The 26,292-nt window shown below is 38.0% G+C and overlaps 2 protein-coding genes across 4 annotated transcripts in view; one reads left to right on the forward strand and one right to left on the reverse strand.

Moving 5' to 3' along the window:
* The window catches only part of LOC127064316 (uncharacterized), a 47,982-nt gene extending 31,183 nt beyond the window's left edge, over nt 1-16,799 (forward strand). For 2 of the 3 annotated variants that reach the window (XM_050995247.1, XM_050995249.1), the window contains exons 2-3: nt 12,013-12,050; nt 15,549-16,799. In XM_050995247.1, the coding sequence (XP_050851204.1) occupies nt 12,013-12,050; nt 15,549-16,484 (974 nt within the window). In that variant the 3' untranslated portion in view covers nt 16,485-16,799. Of the gene's footprint in view, nt 1-12,012; nt 12,051-14,386; nt 14,557-15,548 lie in introns of those variants that run through there. The other variant, XM_050995248.1, reaches the window with a different exon arrangement.
* A 1,673-nt stretch (nt 16,800-18,472) lies between these two features.
* Nucleotides 18,473-20,386, reverse strand: LOC127064321 (glutamine amidotransferase-like class 1 domain-containing protein 3, mitochondrial). Its single transcript, XM_050995260.1, has 4 exons — nt 20,141-20,386; nt 19,202-19,491; nt 18,960-19,123; nt 18,473-18,830 (listed from the first exon to the last, which is right to left on the reverse strand). The coding sequence occupies exons 1-4, from the start codon at nt 20,294-20,296 to the stop codon at nt 18,616-18,618; spliced, it is 825 nt and encodes a 274-aa protein (XP_050851217.1). The 5' UTR covers nt 20,297-20,386; the 3' UTR covers nt 18,473-18,615.
* Between the last annotated feature and the right edge of the window lie 5,906 nt (nt 20,387-26,292).

The raw sequence follows: 26,292 nt of genomic DNA on the forward strand, positions 1-26,292 counted from the left end.
AGAGAGTGACCATGGCTACCTTGGCCGTGACGAATGCACCTGCTCTTCCAAGTTCGTCAACTCTTGGACTCGTATATTGTAATTTCGATAGAGGAAAGTTTTAATAGGATACATTCAACTAAAATAATATAGGACGTTTGATAACATAAAAAGATTACTTATGTAGAAAATTTATTACTTTTTATTAAAGAAAGAAAAAGAGAAAGAGAAAGGGACGTGTTAATAAAAGTCATTGATTAGAATCATCCACTTACGTTATCTATTTCGAGGTGAGAGAAAGATAGAAGGCTTCATTCTTACAATGTAATTGAAAGCAATGTGTTATATTCGTACGATCGCGATAAGTTTACAAACATATATACACGTATGAGAATCAAGGTATGTAGCTCGGAAGAAAGAAAGAAAGCGTTCTTTCACGCAATAACCAGATCATTTTTCGTTCGCTTTCACTTGGACCCATTCGTGTACTCTTCTTTCACTTATATACATATGTACATCGCGGGACCTACCTTCTACTTTCATTATTCTTGAATTAATTTAACGTACGTTAGATACGATGATTCGTTCAAATATCGTCCGACTTTTGCACTTTCTAAGACAGTCCTTGTTAATTATACCTTTTGAATAAATTGGTTCTACGTTATTTAGATTAATATAATATATCGTACAACCTATCTCGTCTACTATACTTCAAAAAAGAAACTTCATGTATTTATGACAGAACTCGGTTAATTATTTCATAAATCTAAATAGATATATATGACTTATGCTAATAGTAAATTTTGCTGATATGTTCAAACGTAAACCAAGCAATCGTACTTTCAATAATTTTCTTTAACGCTTAGCCGACCCACGAAGGGATATGAATTATTTCCTTTTTACGCGTGTCGTCGAGAGCACCGGTACTCTGGCAGCAAACAGTAAGCTCGAAGAAAGGATGAAATATGTTCGAACGAGTCTCTTTTATCGGTCGCTTTGTCTTTTGAACGAGAAATGACGAGGACCGTTTCGTAAACCACAGACGGGGCACGCTCGATTTGCATACATATCGCAGCTTGGCGTACTTCACAATATTCTACGCTTGAAATCATGCAGGACATGACTAAAAAGAGAAGAAGAAAAAGAAAAAGAAAGAGGAGAAGAAGAGGAGGAGAAAAAGAAGAAGAAAAAAAAACAACTAAAAGAAAATGTTTCGCGGTCTACGCGTATTGCTACGTGCATAGTATTATTACAATTATTATTATTATTATTATTACTATCGAAACGATTTCGCGGTTATGGGAGCGAGTGATTGATGTCGAAGTGAAACGATTTCGGTTTCTAAGAGAAAGAAAGAGAGAGAGAGAGAGAGAGAGAGGGAGAGAGACTCCTTTCATAATCCAAAGATTTACGTCGTAACGAAACGTCGAAGCTTTGAAAAAAAAAAAAAAATTAAACGTGTTTCTTGACGTCATCAATGTAATCACGTTAACCAATAACAACTATATCGACGGAGGCGATGCGCATACGATTGGGTCGAATTCTTTTCATTGTGACATTTAACGTTTATATGCAAATTAGTTAATAGAAAATGAGCGTGACGATTTACGGGTGGGTTCACTTTCGTTCGCGTAGGATGTTTCGAATGAACCGTGAATGCGCGTTGGTTAAGTTTAGTCTGTCTTGGCAAGAAGAATTGGAGCGCATTAAATCCGCCTCATGTCGTCTAATACCGATCTGACCATTGAACTTCCATGTAACGAGTAGGCTCGTAAAACCAGTATCCTCCTCCTCCTCTTCTCTCCTTCTCTTCTTCACTCTCCTTACAACCTCTTGCTCAGGGCTCCCTAGTTGTTGTCCAACAACGAGCACCCAACCTTGCTACAGGTTGCTGCAATAAAAGACCCCGTCAGGCACGACAAATAGCTTAACTATGGAACTTGGACTACTGTTCGTTATCCGTGGAATCCAAGAATGGAATTTCGGGAGCACCTACCACTTAGAGCAAGCAATCTATCTATAGAAACATCTATAAGATTAACGAGGTAGAGAAGGAGATCTCACGGTTGAAAGAGAGAAAGAGAGAGAGAGAGAGAGATTTCTCCTCTCTTTTACCTCCCCTTTTCTTCAAGAATAAGAAGTAGATTAAGTACTTGGTTGTTTTCGATCATTAATATCGACACGCTTTAGCAACATTTGCATTTCCCTCTCATTAGCAATTATATTAAAGTAGTACGTTATACGCGGTATACTTGTTTCTTTTACATAATTGTGAAATTATTATCGTCGTCGGTATTATCGAGGACGACAATCATGAAAAATAGCGATCGTTGAGGTTCCTTTGGAAAATATATGGTATCGTAAAAAGGGTGGTATTTTCTTGAGGAAACGTATCGTCGTCTCCTTGGAAGTCTTCGTCGTATATCGTTTGGTATGACATTGATTAATATCGTGCACGATGAAAGAAAGAGAAAGAAAGAAAAAGATAGATAGATAGATAGAGAGATAGATAGATAGATAGAGAGAGAGAAAGACAGAGAGAGAGAGAGAGAAAGAAAAAGAAACACGCATAGCGATTCTAGTATTCGTGTCGAAGCTAATTGGTTTAGCTGGGAACTTTAATGATCGAGGCGTCCTTGTTCTCGCATTGGACGAAGTGTTTCAAATCAGCCAACGTGTTTGTTCGATACGACAGGAAGAAAATTGTAACAAGGATGCTGCGAGCTTGTCCTTGGTTCTTCTCGTTCTCCTAGTAATCTTTTTTCTTTCTTTCTTTTTTCTTTTCTTTTTTTACCACTTGTCATTGATACGATACCGATCGAAGATCTGAATCGTGCGAGAGAAACGACCTAACGGTTTTCTTTCATTGGTAAGATTGAATCAATCGTGCCAGGTGGTCTCTTTAAGTCTTCGCAATCCGATCGAAAGTGCTGATTATCTTCGGTTGATCTTCGTCGATCGATTTCGTTCACGAATCGTATAACTTGTTTTACGTCTTTCGACTTTCTTCGATAAGACGAAATGGGAAGAGAAAAAAGGAACATCGAACGACGAAGCGATCGATTAAAGCGACAAGACGTTCGAATCTTACATAGAATGAAGAACGAGGAAGATAGATAGATGACTAGAAAAAGAGAGAAAGAGAGAGAGAGAAAATCGCAGATTCTGGCGCTCTCGATACATCGTCATAATTTCTCGCTCTCGTGCGACCCGGAAGTTAGACGCGTCACGACGAAGAGAGAAAGTCGTTCGCTCATCTGGCTTCGCGTATTACCAACAGTTCTTGCAACGTTCCTCGAGAAAATTGCGACGATCTCTGGTAAACGATGTCTTTGAATGACTTTAGACGACGATGCTATCGAAATATTATTTATAATGTTACCTCAAGAAAGAGAAAGATATATATATATATATATATATATATATATATATATATAGAGAGAGAGAGAGAGAGAGAGAGAGAGAGAGACAACGAATGATCGACGGGAACGTTTCGACAGATTCGACGTTTTCTAAATAAGAAGATCGATCGAGGAGGAGGTGTGGAAAGGAAAGAAAAAAAGATAAAGAAAAAAAGACAGAAAACACATCGAATTTACGAGCATCTAAGAAAAGAACGAAACACTATAAACGAACGGGAAACCATCGAGTGGGCGATTAAAAGTCGTCGAAGTCGTTAATGTTAGTGGACTAAGAAACGATTAATGATCGTAATAATCTATTTATTTGAATAACAAGCAATTACTCGGCCAGAAGATAACGTATTTTATACTTGTTAGCAAAAAGCGACGTTCAATTAGCGAATCGTCTAAGAAATTGTTTATACATCCTGTTAAAAAAAAAGAAGAAAAAGAAGAAGAAGAAGAAGAAGAAGATAACGAGTTTTCTCGACGTCGAATTAACACGTTCCTGACGTTCGCCTAATCACGAAGAAGAGATATATCGATGAGTAACGAGTGGTATGAATCTTAGATCATCCTAACGCATGGTTTCCTCCCCTGTCTTGCTCCCTCCTCGATTATAATCTACTTGTTGTTGATCTCATTTTACGACGTAATTCGATGTTTAGTTTGATCGGTGGTGATAATTTGACGTTGAGTCATGTAACAGTCAACGTTGATAATCTGAGCTAAATTACAGGATCACGTAAGAGGAGATAATTCTCCTCGACATTAGAACGATTAGTATCGCTAAATTAAATAAATGACCGTGTCATCATCTTCCTTTTTCCAATTTATTTCGTATAGGGGCCTTGAGAACCGAGCTTGACCTTGAAGTTTGCCAGAACGAATGACCAAAAATCGTCGAAGTTGTTCCGCGAAATGCATCCTCTCTCTCTCTCTCTCTCTCTCTCTCTCTCTCTCTCTCTCTCTCTCTCTCTCTCTCTCTCTCTCTGTCTGTCTCTCTCTCCTTTCCCTCTTTATTCTTTAGTTATTCGAGCGCATGAAAACGAGTTTCGCATCGAATCGCACCGCCGGATAATTATATAGTTTCGATCGTGAAAGTGGCATCGAACTCGAGCCGCCGACGCTGAGAGAGCCTGTATATCCACCACAGGATACCAACCACATTGCCAAGGCCAATCTTAGCCAGCGAGACAAACCAGAACACGTAGCTCGTTTGAATCAATGAATAACCTGGTCCACTGGATACATCGGTCACGCTTCGAGATTTTAGTCGACGTTCCGGAAAAATCATTCGACGTTTCGCGATTTAAATCTATTTCATACGTGTCCGATTCTTTTTTTCTTTTTGTTTGTTTCTCTTCTTTTTCCTTTTTTTTTTCGTTTATACGAAAGTCGAAACGACTAGAGAGTTATCCGCTGTTCTATCTACAGGATGTTTGCCGGCCGTGGTCATTGTGATTTTAGTCGAGTTCGTCGGTGAAACGGATTTAGAAAGCGGATGCGAGAGTGCCAACTACAAAGAGCACCACGAATTAGAATCGTCGAGGCGAATCGTCGTTCGGAAATAAATTTGTTGTTCGGTCGATTTCCATTTTTCTTTTGGTTTTCTCGAACGATCTCTGTAAATACACGAACGTTGTTTATAGGACTTCTCCCATAGATTTTAATATCGATCGTTTCGATTGGTTACTCTGGATCCAGAGGTTCTTCCGCCCTCGTATCGATTTATATAGCTATATACGTATATCTGCTTGCTGTAAGCCAAAGGCAAGATCCGTGAATTTTATAATTTTTATCAGAGTTTAACGAAGGTAATGTTTAATTAATTAGTCTATCTCACTCTCTCTCTGAGAGAAAGTAAAATCGAGGAGAGGATTGTATAAGCTGTATATATACCAAAACCGGTAATTTCGTCGCGTTTGAATAATTTTTCTTTGATAAATTAAACTCGTTGATTATTATCGTTTATAAGAAATATAGTAAAACGTTTTATCGAGCGTTAGTTGAGAGCGGGCGGTAAAACGAAAATGTACTTAAATTTCCCTTTCTAACACGAAATATATCTCTCTAATTATTTCTAAATTCTCGTTTATCTCTTCCTCTCTTTTTTCATGTTTTTTTTTTCGGTGAGATTGTCAGTGAACTAAGCCAATAATTGCATTGGATAGAAAACAAGAAAAAGAAAAATGATGGAACGTGAGTGCTGCGAATGTTAGACTGTGATACGTATTGTACGAAGATTAGAACTATGCTCGTTCGTGCCGATCAACGTTACTGCGTTGGATAATGCCCTCTGATTACTCCTGGAGCGAGTCTTATTATACAAATTGTCGTGGTCATAGACTTTATCCGTGTCATAGTTAGTACCATACCTATCCGCGTAACTTCCACGCGTACTTATCTACTCTTATTCGTTTAAAATGAGTAGGTATGTATATCAAATTGTAAAATCCGATAGCTTTCGTTCGATATTTCGTTCAATAGAATAATTTGTACGATACGATAAGTAGCTATCGTCTTAGAAAATTATCCGAAAGGTTTCTCGCCCGTTTAAAATACAAACGGAATTACACGTTCGTATATTTTTTGATCCTTTTTTTTTCTTTTTCTTTTTTCTTATTTTTCATCGTAGAAAGAAAAGAAAAAAAAATGTAGTGTACTCGACGATCGACCCAATTCTTCGACCGCAAAAGAAAGAGGGAGAGAGAGAGGGAGAGAAAGTTCCTGATTGGGATCCTCGATGGTACAGCAATAAATTAAACGAAAGTTTAAAGTCGTCACGATCCCTATGAACCGATCGAAGCTACCTCATGTTTGCGAGTTCTCCGTTATACGGCCGGAGGTGGTTCAACCGTATATCGTATTATCGCGAGCCGGATGCTTTCACTCTCATGAAATATTTTCGAGGGACGTTACTCCGTTCCTCTTACTTCGGAGCCTTTGAGATTACTCGTCCCTAGTCAGTTGCAATCTTCCAACGAAGCAAGAAGAAGGTGTGGCAAGCTTCCAACTCCCACGTTCTGTATCGAGTTATTCCCATGATACAGGGTACTTAGCAGCTAATTTTCGAACATCGATGCGCATTTCCTTATGATAATTGTTCGAGTGTTCTCGAATATTCAAGAAACATTGTATTAAAGTTGAGAGAACAAATCGAATAATTTTTCTTCTTATCATTTTCGTTTAAATCGTTCTTTCGAGATAATCGAGAAGTATCATTGACTTTCTCCGTGAGTGGGTTTGGATCGATCGATCGATCGATCGATCGATTGATTAAAAATAAATCCTCTCTCTCTCCCTTTCTCTCTCTCCCTCTCTCTCTCTTTCTTATTGTCATTCCTTTTTCAATACTATTGAATCACGCGAGAATCAAACTTGCGCAAATGATTTCGACATATAACGGAAGGAAAAGATATTTTTCGAATGCAATTGCTCGAAACGGTAGATCGATGACTCCTTCGAAGGATGAATCGATAAAGATAAACGTGAATCTTTCGAAAGAAAACGAATCTATAAGATTTAAAAGCGAATCTTAAATCTCGAGGAGCGAGCAACGAGCGATACGTTTTTCAATTCACACGTTTCTCGTTTGATTTCGATAAAAAGAAAAAAAAAGGAAAAAGAAAAATCTCAAGACAGAAAGCCGTGACGGAGACGAAATCGAGAAGATAACTGCGCTCTAAATTTCACAAATCGTTTAGGTGTATGCACCTAAGAAAAGGAGAGAGGCGAGAGAGATAGGAGTTTAGGATTTTTAAATGATTTTAACGAGTACTGCTTGCGCATATATCTGCACGTCTGAATCGTTGCAATGAGATCGATGGACCGATCGGTCGGTTGGTCGATCGATCGATCGATCGATCGATTGATCGTTAAATACGACTTATCGTCGCCATTATGTACATCCTGGGCGATTGCGATCTCGTCGTTTAAACGTCGAAAGAGAACTGTTCGGATAGACCGCAAGATTCCGTAAAATCAATCGTTTCAACGGTTAACGAGATAGTTCGCGCTAGTTCGTAAACGTTACTTCCTCGAAATGCAATCGTTATATATCGTCGTCTATCTGGCCGTCGATACTACCGAGAGATTTGCCGGAAGACTCTCTCATTAAACGTTATTCCCGTGGAGATCGCGCATTCCCCGGAGAAAGACCTCCAACTTGACGTTTTAGAAAACGTTTCTTGGATTACGGAACCTATCTATACGTAGTAAGTAAATACCACCTATATACTTACTTACGTACATATGTCAGTCGAGATTACGAGAGCATAACGACGATCTTGAATAGATACCTATATCTCTTATTCGTATCGTTAAGAGAAGATAAACGAAAGTAGCTTAATTAATTACAGAATCCAATTACTTCCTTCGCCATAAAATATAGAGTTATAATGTAATAGAAATAGTAGAACGAGATAATGGCGGATTTCTGTTTGTCTGTTTGGCCGAGATCAGAACGAGATAGATGAAAAAATCGAAAGTAGAAAACGATCGGAAAACGATTCGCGGAGATACAAATTTTCTTGCGGTTTCGTTAGCACGATACGTAATTCAATGGTTATTTCTCGTTGGTCGACCAGAGGGCGAAAAAAGGAAAGGGAGGAGTCTGCGGCCTCCACTTCGGTTCGATGGTAATCGCTTCCTCGTCGTTCCTTAGGTCGAGCTATAAGAATCCGGTCCGATACGCGATTTGATTATGTCGTACGTGTACCTCTACTACTGCCCATTACAATTTCAAACGAAGCTCGAGTTAGAAACGAGGGGAAAGGCACGATAAACCTACCGATCTACCTTTTCCCTTCGCCAGCCTTACCCCCTTTTCTCTGTTATATGTCATATGTTTTTTTCTTTTTTTCTTTCTTTTTTTCTACTTTTATTGTCGATACCTCCTATGGTACCGACCGTCCAATTCATACGGAAAAGTAAACGGATTTGCGACTTACAAATTTCTTTGCTTTTTATCGCCCTCGGATATATGTTACTATCGCGAATAAGACACACTTGATGATTGTCTAAGATCATACATACATACACGCACACACATATATATATATATTGTAATTGTCAATGAATAATTTATATATGAATCATGGATGAAGTACGACGCGTTAGAACAACGTTTCACTTTTGTTGCATATTTTACTACCGACGAATACTTTCATATCTAACGTGGAATAATAATCTTATTTTTAGATAACAGTGAATTCATCAAGTTCTTTAATCCCGGCATAAACTTAAGTACCGAGCAATTAACGCCTTTTCAGGCGACGATGAAAATATTCGTCATGCGTTTCACATCGTGTCGTGGGTTGTAAGTCACGCTTTTAATTAATAGCTTACGTCATAAAGTATTCGAGGTTCTTCGTTCTCGTAGCTCGGAGCGTTGAAAAAGTAACATCGAGAGTTTTCCATCGCGATCTTAATAATCCTCACGAGGTATTGCGATGAATTATTATGTCAATATCAAAGAGAGATTGACAATACCTTAATGATGGGACAATTAAATCTGAAGAACTTTATTAGACGATTAACGCAAGAACGAAGATGCAATCTTATGTAAATGCGTTCCAATGCATTTAAAACGAAATGTCAGTGTGCATTGACCACGCAGGAAATCGTGATCTTCGATTATAATCGGGAAATGTGTCGTCTCCGGTTTCTTTGGAAATTACGGAAGCTCTTATTATCTTGGTTATCATCATTGATTATTATTGTAAAAAAAAGTATTCAGACAACGTCTACGTCCATTTGGCGTAAGATACAACGTCATTGGGAAACAGGGTCACGTCCTCGTTGTATTAACATTTAATAACGAATGCCTCGCCATATAATGCTAGGGTACGATGGAAATGTCGACGTACGACACGGCGAAGGCATCCGCATGCGTTTCTGCCGTTACGCGAGAGAAAATATTGCACATTGTTCGTCTAGGAACTCGGTATTAACGCGCGATTGTTCCCCTAATTGCACATCGTTACCTATGCTATATACAATTGTTAGAAAATAGAGAATGTTGGTGCGTAACGTGATAGAGACGTCTTGAAGCGTCAGCATCTTTATTAATCGTTCGGTAATACACTTTATTACGTGGTTCGATCTCCTTGAAATTTAGATCGCAACGTCAGTTGGTTTAATGCGTAGTTCGTGATTATCATAGTGTAAGATCTTGGAAAAGATTTTGCAAGATATTCGTCGTACGAACGTTCACCATGTAAATTTCGTATCTAGTAGTAGGCAAAGTAGTAGGTATGGTTACGAGTTTCAAATTCAAATCGCAACGTCAGCGCTCTTAATTCTTCCGATCGTGGCGAGGCATGATCAGACAGAAGCGTTCCACTCGGTCGAAGTTTGAACGGGTCCGTTTAAAATTACCTTTCAACATACGCAGAAGTAACGCACTATTGTATGTACAGTACCGATCGGTGCTTTTCACCGTGTCACACGTAATTGGGAAATAGAATGGATTTGATGCGGTCAAGAGAACGGATTTAAGATATACGAATACGCATATATATAAAGAGAGAGAGAGAGAGAGAGAGAGAGAGAGAGAGAGAAAGGTATATAGGATTGTGAGAGAACGAGTTGAATTCTCGTCGCGGGAGATCCGAATCCATTTGCAACATTTACAAGTAGTAATTAACTCGATCTCATTAATGGCACATTTTCTCCATTAATCATAGGACGAAGGGGAGGTCTTGCCAAACTGAACCATCCAGGGCCAGCATTGCGATCGGAATGCCATTCTAATTGAATCTCAACCATAATAAGAGAGTCTACGAATACTTTTTTTTTTCTTTTAAAGACAGAACGAAAGAACGACGTTTTACGAGCGATTTTTATTTTCCTCGATCTCTTGAAGTATCAATCTCACCCAAGTATATTTCTTTATCGGATATAAAACATTAAACAGGTTCGAATCCTTTTTACTTTCCTCTACATTTTTTCTCTCTCAATAATATATTACCATTTTTAGTTATCATCAAAGTGTCAACATGCAATTACGTATCGAATTATCAAAGTTCTTCTTACAAAATAAGCGTGAAATAACGCTTGTGGGACGAGCACCGTCTTATCTTTATATTCGTCAATCGTATCGATCATAAATCCAAGAGCTGTTTGCAACTTTCTTGTTTCTTGCATTAGCGACACTTTCTTCGCTTACGTAAAAACTATTACACAGAGATATTAATTACGTCGAACTATGCACGATATTTCCATTCAAGTAAGGACGACGCTAGCGGCTTCGGGAGAGCAAAAAAGTACGCGTCAGAATGTCGGAAGTGTTCGCGAACCTCGCCGTGTTCTCGAAGACTTCAACGACGACGATCGTTTTAAAAGAGAAAGAAAAGAAAACGAGAAAGAAAGAGTGTGAGAGAGAGAGAGAGAGAGAGAGAGAGAGAGAGAAAGAGAGAGAGAGACGAGAAGAGGGTGTTCGACATCGACAATGCGTTTGAAACGTGCCAAATAGGTAGAGATTCTTGGAAAAACAGGAAAACTCCGGAGTCTCCTTTTACGGTGATAGTACGTGCGACATCCTTGAGAGGTTTTATACGAACCTACACGTTTAAAAACTATTTCACTCCGATGTATCGCTCGGAGCCATCTCTTATTCTATTACAAAGCCATCGCATTTAACGTTCTTTCTACTCCTTTTTCTTTTTCTTTTTTTTTTTTCTTTTTATTCAGACTCGACCGATTCTTTTTTCTTTTAAGTTGTTTCTAAGGTAGCAGGTGTTTGCAATTTACGCGCGGGGCCACCTTTTAATCTTTATCTGCCATTCACTTTTCGTAATCGACGTAATCGCCAATAATTGACTTTCTCTGAGAAAATGAAAAGAAAATTGCCGATAAAGAGATTCCTATTAATTAAGGACAACGTCGACCTTCGCGAAAGTTAATTGAAAACAATTCGCGTATTTCTAAAAATAAGGAAAAAAGAAGAAAAAAAAGTAATTCTTACTTTCTCGTCGTGATTAATTCCTTGTCTCGTACAATGTTTCGTTCTATTGAAAGAATTTATTCTCCTTCTATTTTCGATTCGTGATCGGTTTCAATTTCGTGACAAGTTATTAAATCGTTAATTGTATGCTTACGTATATGATGAAAGTATATATACTTTCGATATAATGAAGGAGAAATAACGATAAGGAACGTTACATGGAAAAAATTATGGTTTTAGAAGACATAATTAAGTAATTTCATCATTTTAAAAGGACGATAGACGATAAAAATATCTTTACCATAATAATTAATCGAACTTGAAATATTTAATTTGACGTGAAAGGAGACGCAAAAGAACGCAGAAATGATAAATACGACCGGTTAATCGATTTGCATACGAGAATAGTCGTTAATTCGCCAAGTCCAAGTCACTTGAAATCATTCGAATACCTGCCTTTTCTCTCTCTCTCTTTTTTTTATCCTTTTTTTCTGCTTATCTTTTGGAAAAAAAAGTAAATATATATATGTACATATGTATCGAGAAACCTTCGAACGTTTGATAAAAAAGCTTGATAATCCGACCTTCGATGTATTCCCATTGATTATAAAATTCGATCGTGTTGCATTTAATCCGAGTCTTATCTATACAAAGATTAACATGAGTCGGTCTCTCTATTTTCAGATGGTGCACCGGTTCCCGAGGACGCTGTCGCCCACGAGGTGAGAAAAATGGTGAAAGTTATTTCGAGGTTCAAGGACGTCGAGACGATGAAAATTTTCGAAAATCTTCGTTAGTCGGTAGAAGTAGAAAGTACGAGAAAAAAAGGATCTAACCGATTAGTATTTTTTTAAAGCTATAATTCTACCATAATTATCGAGCAATTGCATTTAGTATGTTTCTTAATACTTAGAACGCGAAAACGTAAATCCGATATTTCTTTTTTCTTTTTCTCTTTCCTTTTTTTCTTGTTCTTTTTTTTGTTTTTTAATGACTTAAACGAGAAACATTATCGCGATCTATGTACGAACTTTACGTCAGAAATAATTTCTCGAAAAATTAATCTCGTCCAGAGACCGGATCCGTGGTCTTTAATCAGCGTTAAGATAAAGACAGAGAAAGAAAGAGAGAGAGAGAGAGAGAGAGAGAGAGAGAGAGAGAGAGAGAGAGAGTGTATGTGTGTCTCAGATTTTATCAGTAATAACAGGTACCTACATTACGAGCAACGTCCCCCCTTGAAAATGCGTCTCATAGCATTATAACCTTATAGTAATTAATCGCACGTAATATAATGCATTTAACGAGGCGCGACATATTTTTGGCATTTAACTACATACACACGGGTATATATTTATCTACATGCATGCAACTCGTTGTGCGAGATCAACGATCCGTATCTCAATCAACGACACGAGACGACTTTCAAAAGGGACTCTAGATTTTTACTCCTACTTTCATTTTTAAATTCGCTCCTTAGCGCATTATTTCACGAACGTATTCGACGAACTAGAACGGTGAATCAAAGGAGGATTAGTTATATACATATATATATATATATATATATATATATATATATATATGCATGAATATCTATGGGAATCTTCTCTTCGTGATAGAAAGGACTCATAACGTATCTCTATCTCGCTCGTTCATACAACCGATCGTTTATTCGACGAGTTGATTGCCCTTAATTCACATATAATTCATACCGAGTCAGTTTGCCGCTGGTGGTACAAAGAGAGATAGAAAGAGAAAAAGAAAGAGAAAGAGAGAGAAAGAGAAAGAGAGAAGGAGAGAAAGACGAGACGAGTAATACATGCACGACGATGATGCTAATAGGGGAGCGCGTGCGCTCGCAAACGTGGAGGCTAATAATATTATCTTCGCTCGTAACGCGCATTTTGCGAGATCGCCGTGCGAGACTAATTTACGTCTCCGTAATCGCGTAATAATAACGTTTCCTTCTCCTTTTTCCTTTCGCGATCCGTCTTCCGTTCTCAAGCTGGGATCGTCTTCGTTCTCTCGTCATTCGTAATATTCTAAGTGTGCGCTTTGTTTTCTCTCTCTTTCTCTTTCTCTTTCTTTTTTTATATATCTTGTCCGTCTTTTCAAGTAGACTTTTGCAAGAACCTACCTATCTATCTTTCGAATAATTGCCTATTATTCTGCATTAAAATGCTCGTTAAAAGAGTAATCGTCCTCATGTCTTTCTCTTTCTCTTTTACTCTTTCAATTTTTTCCTTTTTTTTTTTATTTCTTTTCTTATTTTGATGTTCGTCTTTATGAAAATAGTTTGTAGTATTTATTATTCGGTATGTCGTCTCGTAAGAGTTCTGAGAGATAATTATCTAAGGATAGGATAAGTATAGAAAGTAAGGGTATTCTAATCACTCAGCAGAAATACTATCGTTTCATTTGCCTAGATGACGACGACAACGACGACGATGACGATAGCTCTATGCGTTCTTTCATTTTTTTTTCTTCTTTTACTTTCAAGATCTCAATTATATTAATGATTTTAAACCAGCAGAAAGTTAAGAGCGAATGATTTACGATTAGCAATAAAAAAGAACAAAGCATTTCGGAATAATTTAACGAGTAACTCGTGCTTTTTATGTTCGAATGGAGTTTCGTGTTCGTACCATACGGACAACGAAAACGATAGATTATTAAAGGATTACTAAAGGTAAAAGAAAATCGTAACGAGGTGATTCACTTGGTGATCGTAAAATCGTTGTTCTTTATTATGCATAACGAGCAAAGTATTGCATTACATGTTTCCTGCTTGGATAGTAATTAATAAGTACTTGTGGGACGTCTTCCTTTGATAGAGATTATATTTTTCATCTATATTACGTTATTCTTTTAATGTAGTATTAATATAGTATATAAAAAAAAAGAATAAAAAAAAAAAGATAGAAAGAACGTTTATCTTTTAGGAATAGTTTTTGTTTAGAATTTCAAAACGAAGTAATATTGCCATTCAAAATATTGCCATTCGTATTCATGTATACACGTGAATAGTGGTAGTAAATACGATTGTTTACACTGCGTAGTCGTAGATCTGACTCACATAAATTCGTAGAATTCATATAAGCCGGTGTCTCCCTTCCGAGAACCTTATATAAGCAGATCATCGATGTAAACAGTTTTTATTTACATTGAAACATCTCATTGAGGCTTAGTATTCGTCGAGACTTCGAACGAGAAACGTTTTAAAGGAAATACGTACGTACATACATATACATTTCTATATCTTTTTAAGTGGCAAATAAATTTTACTGTAATTTATCGATCCGTCTCTGGTTTAACGTAAAAGAAACTATTCGAATTATTCGCTATCAATTTTTCTTATCGTTTAATCGAAAGTTATTGGCATAGTAATTAATATCTATTAATATAATTTAGAGAGGTAAGAAACTATCGATAGAGAACGTAACGTAATTGACCCAAGATAGTTACATAGGTATGTAAGTGTGTCTATATCGGTAACAATGCTAGGCGTGTCGTCGGTGTGTCGCAAGTCGACTCGCGTGAACGCACGCACGCACGCGCGCGCACGTGCGAGAGAACACGGAGAAACGCGTGTTGGTGGCCAGTTTAGACGTGGGTACCTACACCGACGCATAAAGTCGCCGAGCCGACAAGATAACTAGTTTCGAAGGCGGTCGCTGCCACGAAGATGCCTTAAATGTCAAGGCGAAGACATCGTGGGGCAGCATCGTTCTTCAATGATCGGATGCTGAACTCTGCTGTGTTTTTCACTGATCCTCGAGCTCGTAGAAAAGATACTCGTTCTATAGATCGTTGATTATAATTTAATCGACGTTTGTTTAATAGGATACTTACGTATGTTTGTATATAGAAAATTCGAACGTGTTTTCTTATTCTATTATTTTTTCTTTTTTCTTTTTTTATTTTAGACACTCGACAATTCAATATTATCGATCAGAAATATCAATTGCAATGATATCATATAGAAGACAAAAGACTAATAATCGATTGAATTAATTCGCGTTATTAAAATCAAATTTATTTTGTTGTAAAGATCGTATTTATGCGTGTTTTATCGTTAAACAAGTAATGCAGGTATTTGTAAATGAAGCTTTCTAACTCGTTGAACTTTCTCTGACTTTTAAGGTAACTCTTATCGTTAGAAAGGCAGAACCTCGTAGGAGAGAATCAAGGTAACGAGGAAATAATTCTTCTTCCTTTTTCAGGATTCCATGGCGTCCGCGTCGGAAACCGGGGAGGATTATGGGGAAGTCGATGATTCTGATATGTATATGGAGACCGATGGCGCGGAAACGATGACGGATCGCGTCGAAGAAAATCGTACGGATAGGATCGAAATCGATGGGACGACGATGGCAAACGATGATAAACGTAATGAAACGAGTATAGAGGAAGAGAATGCGAATGATCAGGAAACGAAAAATACCGAATTGTCGCCTCAAACTCGGCCAACCGAGACCGTTGATAAAAGTTTAGAAACCGAAAGTCAAAACTTTTTCCCGTCGTTCGCTGAATTATTTAGCAATCAAAGATTACCGTTTACCGATCAGCAACAAAGATACAGGCCTAACAGGTTCCTGAGTTATTTTCAACGGGATCGTGGTGTATATCAAACATCTTCGACGTCTTCCAAAGAGGTTCAACATCCTCTTTTGGGTTCCGGAAATTTCGGAGTTATTCGTGGTGGAACTTATTATCCCGAAGATAGGGAGAACGAGGAGTATGCCGTCGAAGATAGTCTTTATAATCCTTATTATCACGGTGCGACTGGTCGTGCTCGTGCCAATTATTATAGGAACCCTAAACCGCAGCCGGTTCGTGGTGGAGATTTCTTCGCGAACTTCCGCGATTTCGCCGACATCACGGCACCGCCGAAGTCGAGTTTCTCTCATCTCTCTGTGGTTTACGCGAACAAGAATGGCAGTACGACGGGACGTATCACGGAACCTAGAAACATCATCGAAACTCTAAGGATGTTGGAGGAAGAGGAACGTAATAACGAAATGGAAATAACAACGACGGAAGTACCAAGGAAGAAGCTGAGCAAAGGAAAAAGGAAATTGATCAAGATGAAACAATACGAGGAGGACAAGGCGAGAAGATCTCGCGTTACAGTCGAGCCTCTTTTAGCTTTGAGTTGAGAATAGACTATGTACTTATTAGTGTGTACGTTTTAGGGGACGTTTTAGAAACTTTGGGGATCGTTACGTCCTACGCGCAAGTAATCTGGCCCTCGCGAGATCGGCAACCAAAGTCACTCCAGTCCTCTTTTGATTGTCGGAGGTAGCGAAAATGCGTGTGAAAGTTGGTTCAGTCGCGTCGAAGGAGATGATAGCTTTTCCTTTTGTATTTTTCTTTTTTTTTTTTGTCGTACAATTGGTCTTTCCTCGAAAACGATTCAACGAAACAAAACGCGAAAAAATTTCGTTATCGATGATAAAAAATATATATATATATATATATAGATAGATGGATAGATAGATAGATAGATAGTATATATAAGATAGTAATAGCAGTAGTAGTAGCAATAATAAGTCTCATTGACGAGTTAAACGAATTCGTAGGAAATATCTTGCTTATCGTGCGTATCCAAGATTGTCATCCAAGATGTCATCCAATAAGAGAAAATCTAATGATTATTATTGACCGATTCATGGGCACGCGCCAAATTGATCGTGCGAGAGTGGCGCGTGCACTTTCGTTACGCTCGAGTAAGCCTGAATACCGGAACGAGTAAACGAGTACGGAGAACGACGACGAGCTCGTTCGCGCGATAAAACGTGGGCCTTCGAGACTAAACACAAGTCCGGACAGACGCACGCGACTTCACGTAGTTCTCGTGACCGCTCCTACAAGAAAACAAAAACCCTCGGCTATTTATTTGCATGCATGCCACCATAATCCATTGGTTACGCGCGAAACTTCTTCTAATGGAATCGAGAAAAAGGATATATGGTATTGGAATGTACAAGCGAGAAAAAAAAAGATACAACGATCGACGAGAACGAACTTTACGACTTTTACGAAATTCTGCCTTTTATCTTACTTTCGCGTTTCTTGTCTTCTGCGATTAATATCTTCTTCTGCGTCATACGTGCTATTCGTAAGTTGTATCTTTTATGTTTTCGTATCGTTTCTTTTAAGTATCGTACCTAATAGGTTCGTTATAAGTACGCCTTGTTTCACTATGAGTCTAGAATAAGTCAAGTCGCGATAATTTAATTTAATTTTATTTTAATTTAATTTAATTTTATTTTATTTTATTTTAATTTTATTTTAATTTAGGATATTAGTTTATTCCAGCAAGTAATTCTCGCAATATTATTCTGTTTTATGTCTGAACATCGGTACTTCGCCAGATCGTCTTTATTGTTAGATTTATCAACGTTTAAGTTAAAAGAAAAAAAAGAAAAGAGATAATGAAAAAAAAAAGAAAAAATTAAGAAACAAGATAAAGGAAGAAGAGAAAACGATTACGTACGCATTCGTAGAACCACTAAAGACTGCCTATTCTCTTACAATCTTCGTTGATCTACGAAAGTAATGCTAATTATTATTATTATTATTATTATTATTATTATTATTATTATTATTATTATTAGTATTAGTATTAGTATTATTATTAATACCATTACTATTATTATTACTATTATCATTATTATTATTATTATTACTATTATTAATATCTTTTCTCCTTGATGAAATTTTTCACTATCCCGGATCTTCCTAAGTATAAATTTATTTTTTTCCTTTTTTTTCTCCACGATTGATCGTGACGCGTCGGGAATCACGAAAGCAACGATTTCTTCTTTTATATCGAAGACGAAATTCACGGCGATTAAGGATATCTTCGATTCTTCGCCGTAGATCTCGAACGCATTGTTATTTCATTTGTTGTTGACTATTATAGCTTTATCGATAGGTTTAGTCGATCGATAAGGAAATTAAATATAAAATGTATTCGTGAAAATTCGTGTCTCTCGTCCTCCCACTCTCTACTTTGCGAGGACATGAGCTAAACAAAAAAATATATATATATACACATACATTAATAAAGAAAAGAATAACGAAGTTCGTCTTTTTACGAAAACTTAAAAAAAAAGGAAGTAAAATGAAAAGAAAATGTCACTCGAGTAAAAATACCATTTTTTATTACATTCAATGTACACGCTCATATATACGACGCAATTAGAAAAAAAAGAGGAAAAAAAAGAAACAAAAAAAAATAGTATAATCGACTCAATCGAGCTACTTTCCATCACTCGAAGACTTTCACTGACGAATACATTTCTTTAGCATTGTGATGAGTTTCCCGATGGCGGTATGTATATCGCAGTACGTCGCAGGCTTGTACATCCAAGCAGGCGTACTAAAAACGTTGTATTTTTTACACTTCGTTACACCTTTCACGTCCTTCATATCCACCTTCGCACCCATCTGTCTAATTATTTGAATCGCTTCCGCGTACGGCCACTCATCCGGCGAGCCTAACATTGTTTTTTAAGTTTGTAGTTAACAAGATAAAATAAGAAAAGGAAAAAAAAAAGAAGGAAAGAAAGGGAAAAAGGGGAGAAGAGAAGGATAAGATAATTACAATTAATTGCAATTGTACTTACAGTCTTTACCGAGTGTAACTTTAACACCCTCTAAAACTCGTGCAACGAGAACACCAGCGATGCATATAGTACCTATTGGCTTCTTTTCACAAGAGAAATCTTGAATAAGTTTTTCTAAGTCAGGTATCACTGTACAGTCGCAACCTTTGGTAGCAAAGTCGCTCCTATCGAAGAATTAAAAAATAACGACGATATAAGAAACATACCGTTAATGAAAATAACGTAAAATGAATATTACTAACAATGTTCTAACAGCACCAAATCCTCCAGGAATAATTAGTGCACCGAAATTACAGGCTTCGCAATCGCATAATGGTTGTATACAGCTACGTGCCAATCTAGCAGATTCGACTAATGCATTCCTTTGGCTGCAACTATTATCGGGTTCTTTTGTGTAATGATCGATCACCTCGCAAATGTCAGCGTCAGGTGCGAAAAATACTGGTATCATTCCCTTCTCAGATATGTGAATCGTCGTCGATATACATTCGGATATTTCCGAGCCGTCGAGATAACCGCAACCAGAAAGTATCTGGAATTAAAACAAAAAGAAAAAAAAATTGTCCGATTATCGTGGAACAAGATCGAGGATCGTAGAACATTCGCAAAAATCGATATCGTTTTCTTTTTGTTATTAAAACGTGACGCTGAAAGAATTTCGAACGTATACACCTATGTAAGATCGAGAATAGTTGCTACTCCAATATGCCATTCTTTTTTTATTATCTTTTTTCTTTTCTTTTCTTTTCTTTTCTTTTATTTTATCTTTCTTTTCTTGTATTTACCGTTCACGTAATATACAAATACGAGACACAGGCAAATAATTAATAGCCTCCCTCGTAATGACTTTCGCGGGTACGCGTCGCTACGTTTTCTTATAGTATCGCTATATAAAGGGAAACGTTAACAGTTTCTGGCTCGGGGCATCGAGAAAACGTCATGTTACATCACGATGCGAAAGTGCATAACCGATATACTTTTTCGTTTGCATGCGAACCTAAGCGGTAAAAAGATATCTTCCATTTAACTTGTCATGTGTTGCAAAGTATTATCGAAAAAAATATTTCTGATTATAATACAGCATGTTAATTCGTTGTGTTTAGTCGTCGACGAGCTAATTCCTAAACTCAAATATTCAGGAAGTAAGTCAAGGAATAAAAATGTTGATATTATATACTCACTATAGCGATTTTAGGAGGATCGCAAGATTTATCACTCCTTCTTCTTGACAGTCCTTTTATATTGAGAAGAGATGACGTATGAAGGTTAGATGAACCAAAATACATAAATTTGGAAACATCACTTCGGATAAATTTTAATAATTGTGAATGCAACATGGTCTATTGACTGAAAAAAAGAATTAACTTAATATATAAATTTGAGTTTTAATCACTGGATAATTTAGCAAAGAATATCGAAAGAAGACATTTGTCACGTTCCTGCGATAGACGATTTTCTTCTGATAATTTTGATTAGAAAAAAAAAGAAGAACAAAAATTAAAAGATTGAATCTATGGGATATAATTTGATATTTCTAACTGATCGACTGTGTATGGTGTACATGATATATACCGATGGTAACTCGGTAGTATATATAAAGAAGAGAGTTCAGCATCCGTACGAGAGAGTGCAGGACCGTTCGGAATTGCGATCAGTGCCCTCGGTGTTCATCTAAAGAACTTTTCGACTCTACAGGTATATTATATCGACATCAAAGAATTCAAAGTCTCTCAAATCGCATAGAATTTTGTTTAGGGTTGATCTCAAGAATTAAATTTTGAAGAATAAAAAATGAAAGAGTGAAAAAAAAGATAATAGAAAAAAATGAAAGGAAATGAAGGAGAAAAAGAGAAAATAAAAGAAGAAAAGATTAAAAAAGAGAGAAAAAGAAAAAAGGCGAATCGAACGAGCGTAAAGTATTAAACCCTTGTCTAAGTTTAACTGATGCGTATTGCTTCAAATAATAAACATCCACGAAATATGTTCGACTCAAGTTTATGACTCGTATAACGTTTATCGCGCTTTAGGAGGTATTTTTGCGCAGACTATGAATATCAAACGCATAATCGTCGGCAAAGGCGAGATTTAACAAGGCGTACGAGCTCGAGAGAAAAATAATAAATTTCTCGGGTCCGAAGAATAAAAAGAAGAAGAAGAGGAAGAAAAAAAAAGAAGAAAAAGAAGTACGTAGTATGTACTACTACAACATCGTCGAATTTTTACGATCATGCCTTCAGTATTTTCTTCGATCCCACGTAGGTGAATTCATCTTGGGGAATCAGGTCTCCCTTCTCAAGTTCAAGAAAGAAAGCGATCATATCACGTAAGAAATAAGATAGACACGCAAAGATCTCGTCCCTCTTATCATCAATGTCGTCGTCTTCGTCGTCATCGTCGTCGTCGGCGTCGTCGTCTTTACATGGTGCCACTCGACGCGTCATATAAACTCACTTTATTCTAATTATCAGTCGAAGACGAGCGCACCCTTGAGTGCCGTTTCGTCGCTTCGCTATCTCGACGATCCCTTTTCGACGAGGAGTAGAAGGCAACGAAGGCTTACGCATAATCTTATGTAAATCCTTCGTTACCCTTATGCCTGCACGTTCTTCCGAGAAAGAGAGAGAGAGAGAGAGAGAGAGAGAGAGAGAGAGAGAGAGAAGTGAAGAGAGAAAGAGAGAAATGCAAACTAGATAGATAGATGGATAGACAGGTAGATGGAAAGAGAAAGAAAGAGAGAGAGAGAGAAAGAGAGAAAGAGAGAAGGGGTTGCTTCTCGAGTTACACGGCGAAAGGGACACACATAGTTGAAGCGAAGCTGGGCTACGGCTTGTGCTGCTAGGGCGCGAGACTTATATGAATGTTAAAATAAGTTTGAAATTGTCGCGGACAAGTTCGTTCCCATGGGACATACCCCACGAGTAATTCGACGGCGTTGGCGGTTTCGGCCTTTCGCCGAGTTTGCGACCAGCCACCGAATTCGCCTCAACTTCCGCGTAGAACCATACCTATAGAACTCGCCGACCAACCTCTCAACCTCTTTTCCATGAACATCTTTGTCTTTATCTGTACATCTAGGATACGTAATTTCTCTCTGTATCCATAGTAAAGTAGAAAGAACTTGTGGCGGTATTCGTTCCTGAGAAAATCTTATTATATCGTCGCGTGATTGCTTCGTTCCTTTCTTCTCCTAAGCTTTATAGAATCTCCTGGCTAGCTAGATGAAGATAGGGTGGTGAGCGAAATAAACTTATCTCGAAGTTGAACGAGCTAGACTGAAACCAAAGTAATATCTAGGAGAGGAAAGGAGAGAAAGAGAGAGAGAGAGAGAGAGAGAGAGAGAGATAACTGGAGTTGTTCCACGGGATGACGTCTTGTACACATCTTTGTCGTTATTAGAAAGAGAAAGACAGAAAGAGAGAGAGAGAGAGAGAGAGAGGGGGGGACAGAGACAGAGATATAGATCAATATGAAGTAAGAGAGAGAGAAAGAGAGAAGTCTCTATCGAGAAGTCGAAAGTTCGTGTCACGAATTCGTGAAGCACAGAAACGACGACAAGTTCGTAGCATGTATACCCTCTTTATATCCTTCACCCCTTTCCTCTTTTCACCCTCTCTTCCTCTCTCTCGCTTCCTCTCTTTCTTTCTCTCTCTCTCTCTCTCTCTCTCTCTCTCTCTCTTTCATAGACTGACGAGATAAATGCGATGTGATGCGAGTAACTGAGTGACTAATTGAATGAGGCGTCTCAGAGGACCTTCATGCGCGTCACACGTCAGAGTTTCGTTGGCGCACCGGGGAAACGCGAATAACTACGAGCTAACCGCGACGCGTGCCAATCATTTCGGAATAGCGAGAAATCATCGCTATATTCGGTGCCACGATAATACGTCGATCTTTTCTAGACAAAATCAGAAAAGAAGAAAAAAATATATATGAGAGAGAGAGAGAGAGAAGAGGATAGGAATACGATCGTACGTTTCACGTTTGAAATCGTTAGACACGTGCCCTTCGATATCGAATCTCGGACTCGAGTTTACTACCCTGGGATTTTAATTTGTTTAGTTGGTAAGACGAGTTAATTCCTGGTTTTGAAATATCGTCCATCGATGACCAGTTAACTCGTCGGAAATATCTTATAACGTGGAAACATTTCTAAAAAAAAGACATTTGTATGTCCGTTTATTTATTTATTTTTTTCTATGCTGTCGCTAAATATCATATATACCTTTGTCGTACGATTTGATTGAAATTCGAAGAAAAATAAAAAACAGCGGAAACAAGACAGAAATAAAAGATGATTGATTTTATATTATAATCGATACAGAAATATATCAAAATACATCGATATACATTCCAGAATCAATCGTTTTAATGAAATGTTCGTAGATATTTATAAATGAAATATAATATGTCTGTTCGACAATTGATCGAGTTAAGCGAGGGTGGCAAAGACCGTTAACATCATTCGGGAAGTTTCATCTTTCCGATCTTCGATATCACGATCGACAGCGTGATGGGCTTCAGAGCGTTGGCAGTTTTCAGTAACACTTCGCACGTCGCTATCGAAAGCGGAAAGAGGAGTCCTCCTCCTATTCTGCGGCATTGCGGATCGGTAAAGGAGGCTGTTTATGCATTCTTGGCGCGAAGGCAATCGCTGGGGTACCGGCACAGGGGTTCGGATTTCGTGCTAGAAGCAGACAAGAGAACAATTACGCGCCGTCAGCCCCGTTACCGGTAGGATGCCATGAGGTGAATCAAAACTAGGTGTGCGCCATCACCCCTGGGTCACTTCTATCTCTTCGTTTCTTCTTCTCTTCTCTTCTCTTCTCTTCTCTTCTCTTCTCTTCTCTTCTCTTCTCTTCTCTTCTCTTCTCTTCTCTTCTCTTCTCTTCTCTTCTCTTCTCTTCTCTTCTCTTCTCTTCTCTTCTCTTCTCTTCTTTTCTCTTCTCGTCTCGTCTCATCTCGTCTGGTCTCTTCTCTTCTCTCGAAGTCTACGGCTTTTTACTTATCCCAAGAGGAGGATCGAAACTCGATCGGCGAGCCAAGTGCCTATCGATCCGGTCGAACTTGATTTTAGTCAAGAATTTTTTCCATGAGATCGATTTTTTAATTAAAAAAAAAAAAAAAGAAAAATATTTACTGCTTTTAATTGTTAATAGCTCTATTTATTAATTCCAAGGAACATCTAAAAGTTACTTATTTATTTATTCGTCTTTTATTTCTTTATTTTCTCGTTATCTCTTATCTCTTAGCTTAGAAGATATCGTTCGAGCACGACGATATTTCGTTCGTCGAACGCCTCCCTCTCGCGTTCTACTTCTACTTTCCCTCGTTCTACGTTGAGCCCAAAAGGAGGTGGAAAGGAGCGTAACGCTTGACTACAGTTAACCATTATTGGTAAGTAGTTGAGGCGGTGAGTAATGACCGTTGGGAAAAATTCTTCGAATCGGTCGCGAGAGTATCCGAGTTATCCGAGTGGAGAACGCGTTCTTTCGAATCCGTAGGATTTTCTTGGCAAGCGGAAGCTCATCGTTCCGTTAGATATTATATAAAGTCAGTAATAGTTTATTTTGAATTGGAATAACGCGATAGTGAGAATGTATTAGGTCGTTGAAACGATACGACGTGAACGAACGTATCTAATTCGGATAATTACTCGTCTCCTATAATTAGAAACAACGTCGTGACTTAGCACCGTACTCTAATCAATTTCGTGGAAGAGGGTATTTTGTCTTCGGTGATTAGACGAACGCTTCGATCCTCGTTGACGGAGCAGATAATTTCAAAAAAAAAAGAAAAGAAGAAAAGAAAAAAAAAGAGATAAAGGGGATGCTGGAGGAACGCGGATTCGTTGGAAGTCAGAGTGCTATTAAAATCTCCGTAAAGTTCATCTCGTTGGAATAAATGAATAAATAAGAACGTAGGGGTCTCGGTCGACGGTAACTATGGAGCGAAGGTATAAAGCGGTTTACACCATCACCTTTATATCGGGTCTTCTCGCTTCATCTCTCGCGAGAACAAAAAAAAAGGTATCTAGTGAAAACGAAAGAAGATGTCCGAGTTTCGATGTCGAGTTTCGGGGAGAAGAAAGAAGAAAAGAATAAAGAAATATTTTTGGGAAATGTTGGATGCCAAGAAACGAGGCCTCCGCAAAAATAAAAATTCCAAAGTTTTTTGCTAGAGAAAGAAGAAGAAGCAAAAGCAGAAGAAGAAGAAGAAGAAGAAGAAGAGAAGGAAATGGAAGAGAAGAGAAGAAAGAGAGAGTTTTATTGTATTTTTTTCATTAACAAGTCCAGCCGGTACCCGAGAGACCTGGCAAAGTTGGCTGCGAGTTTTAGCGAGACTTTTGTTAATGTTCGGAATTAACGGAGTAAGGAGACTTTAAGTCATAAGGTCCCATGGGAGCACGAGGTTCGACGCGAACTTTCACGATTCTTTATTTCTTTATCAACTCCGAGCCCTCCTCGTTCCCTCAACCTTTTCCTTCTTTTACTTCCTACTCCTACTCACTGCGCTTCATGAAACGCTCGCCGATCCAACGAACCGACGTTTTTTCTCGTTGCACACCGCGTTCCATAATTACTTTCTTCGACGCGTTTTGAAAACTCAAAAAACAAAAAAAAAAAGAAAGAATATACTACGTTCGCGTTTATAAACTTTTTTTTTTCAAGAAATATTAAGATCATTCACGAACCATGTTAGATAATTATTTATTACGTTAAAAAGGGATAAAAAAATATTTCACGTTTGTTAATTTTATTCGGTATCGCATGCTCTCGCATCCATTTGATTTACATAGATCCTAATTAGGCTTTAGCCATCAAAATAGACTCCTAATTATGGCAACGAAACACTGGAGACGATGTCGAACGCGATCGTCGTCGTCGATTGGTATGCCTTGCATCGAACTTGGAAGCCTCGTAGGTCGGCAAAACGGTACGCGTCACGCATAATGCAACATGACCGCATATCGTGTTGGTACGTTTAGACGTAGAATTAGCGAGAGCACTTCGCTCGACGCATGCATCATAGCATTGACGGACGCGGTTCGATGCTATACGTGTACACATATGTGTATGTTTCTCTGTGTCTCTGTGTCTCTCTCTCTCTATCTCTCTTTCTCTCTGTATCTCTATCTCTATTTCTATCTCACATATACACTCTCTCTTACACATCATGTAGTTGCGTAGATCGAAGAGAGGGTAGAACGGCGTTACTCGCTCTCGTGTAACTAATCAACCGGCTGTCGTGCCAAATCGAGTCCTCCTTGTGAGAATTCCCTCCTCTTTCTCTCAATCAACCTCCCTTTCAAATATCCATTTTCAAAGTTTACTCG

Source organism: Vespula vulgaris, chromosome 5 (genome assembly GCF_905475345.1).
Source record: "Vespula vulgaris chromosome 5, iyVesVulg1.1, whole genome shotgun sequence".
In the NCBI taxonomy this organism is placed as follows: domain Eukaryota; kingdom Metazoa; phylum Arthropoda; class Insecta; order Hymenoptera; family Vespidae; genus Vespula; species Vespula vulgaris.

Coding starts and splice junctions, on each gene's coding strand:
- LOC127064321 (XM_050995260.1), bottom strand. CDS start 20,296: ATGTTGCATTCACAATTATTAAAATTTATCCGAAGTGATGTTTCCAAA. Junction 19,124..19,201: donor TTTGGTGCTGTTAGAACATT/GTTAGTAATATT, acceptor ATTCTTCGATAG/GAGCGACTTTGCTACCAAAG. Junction 18,831..18,959: donor AGTTACACTCGGTAAAGACT/GTAAGTACAATT, acceptor AAACAATGTTAG/GCTCGCCGGATGAGTGGCCG.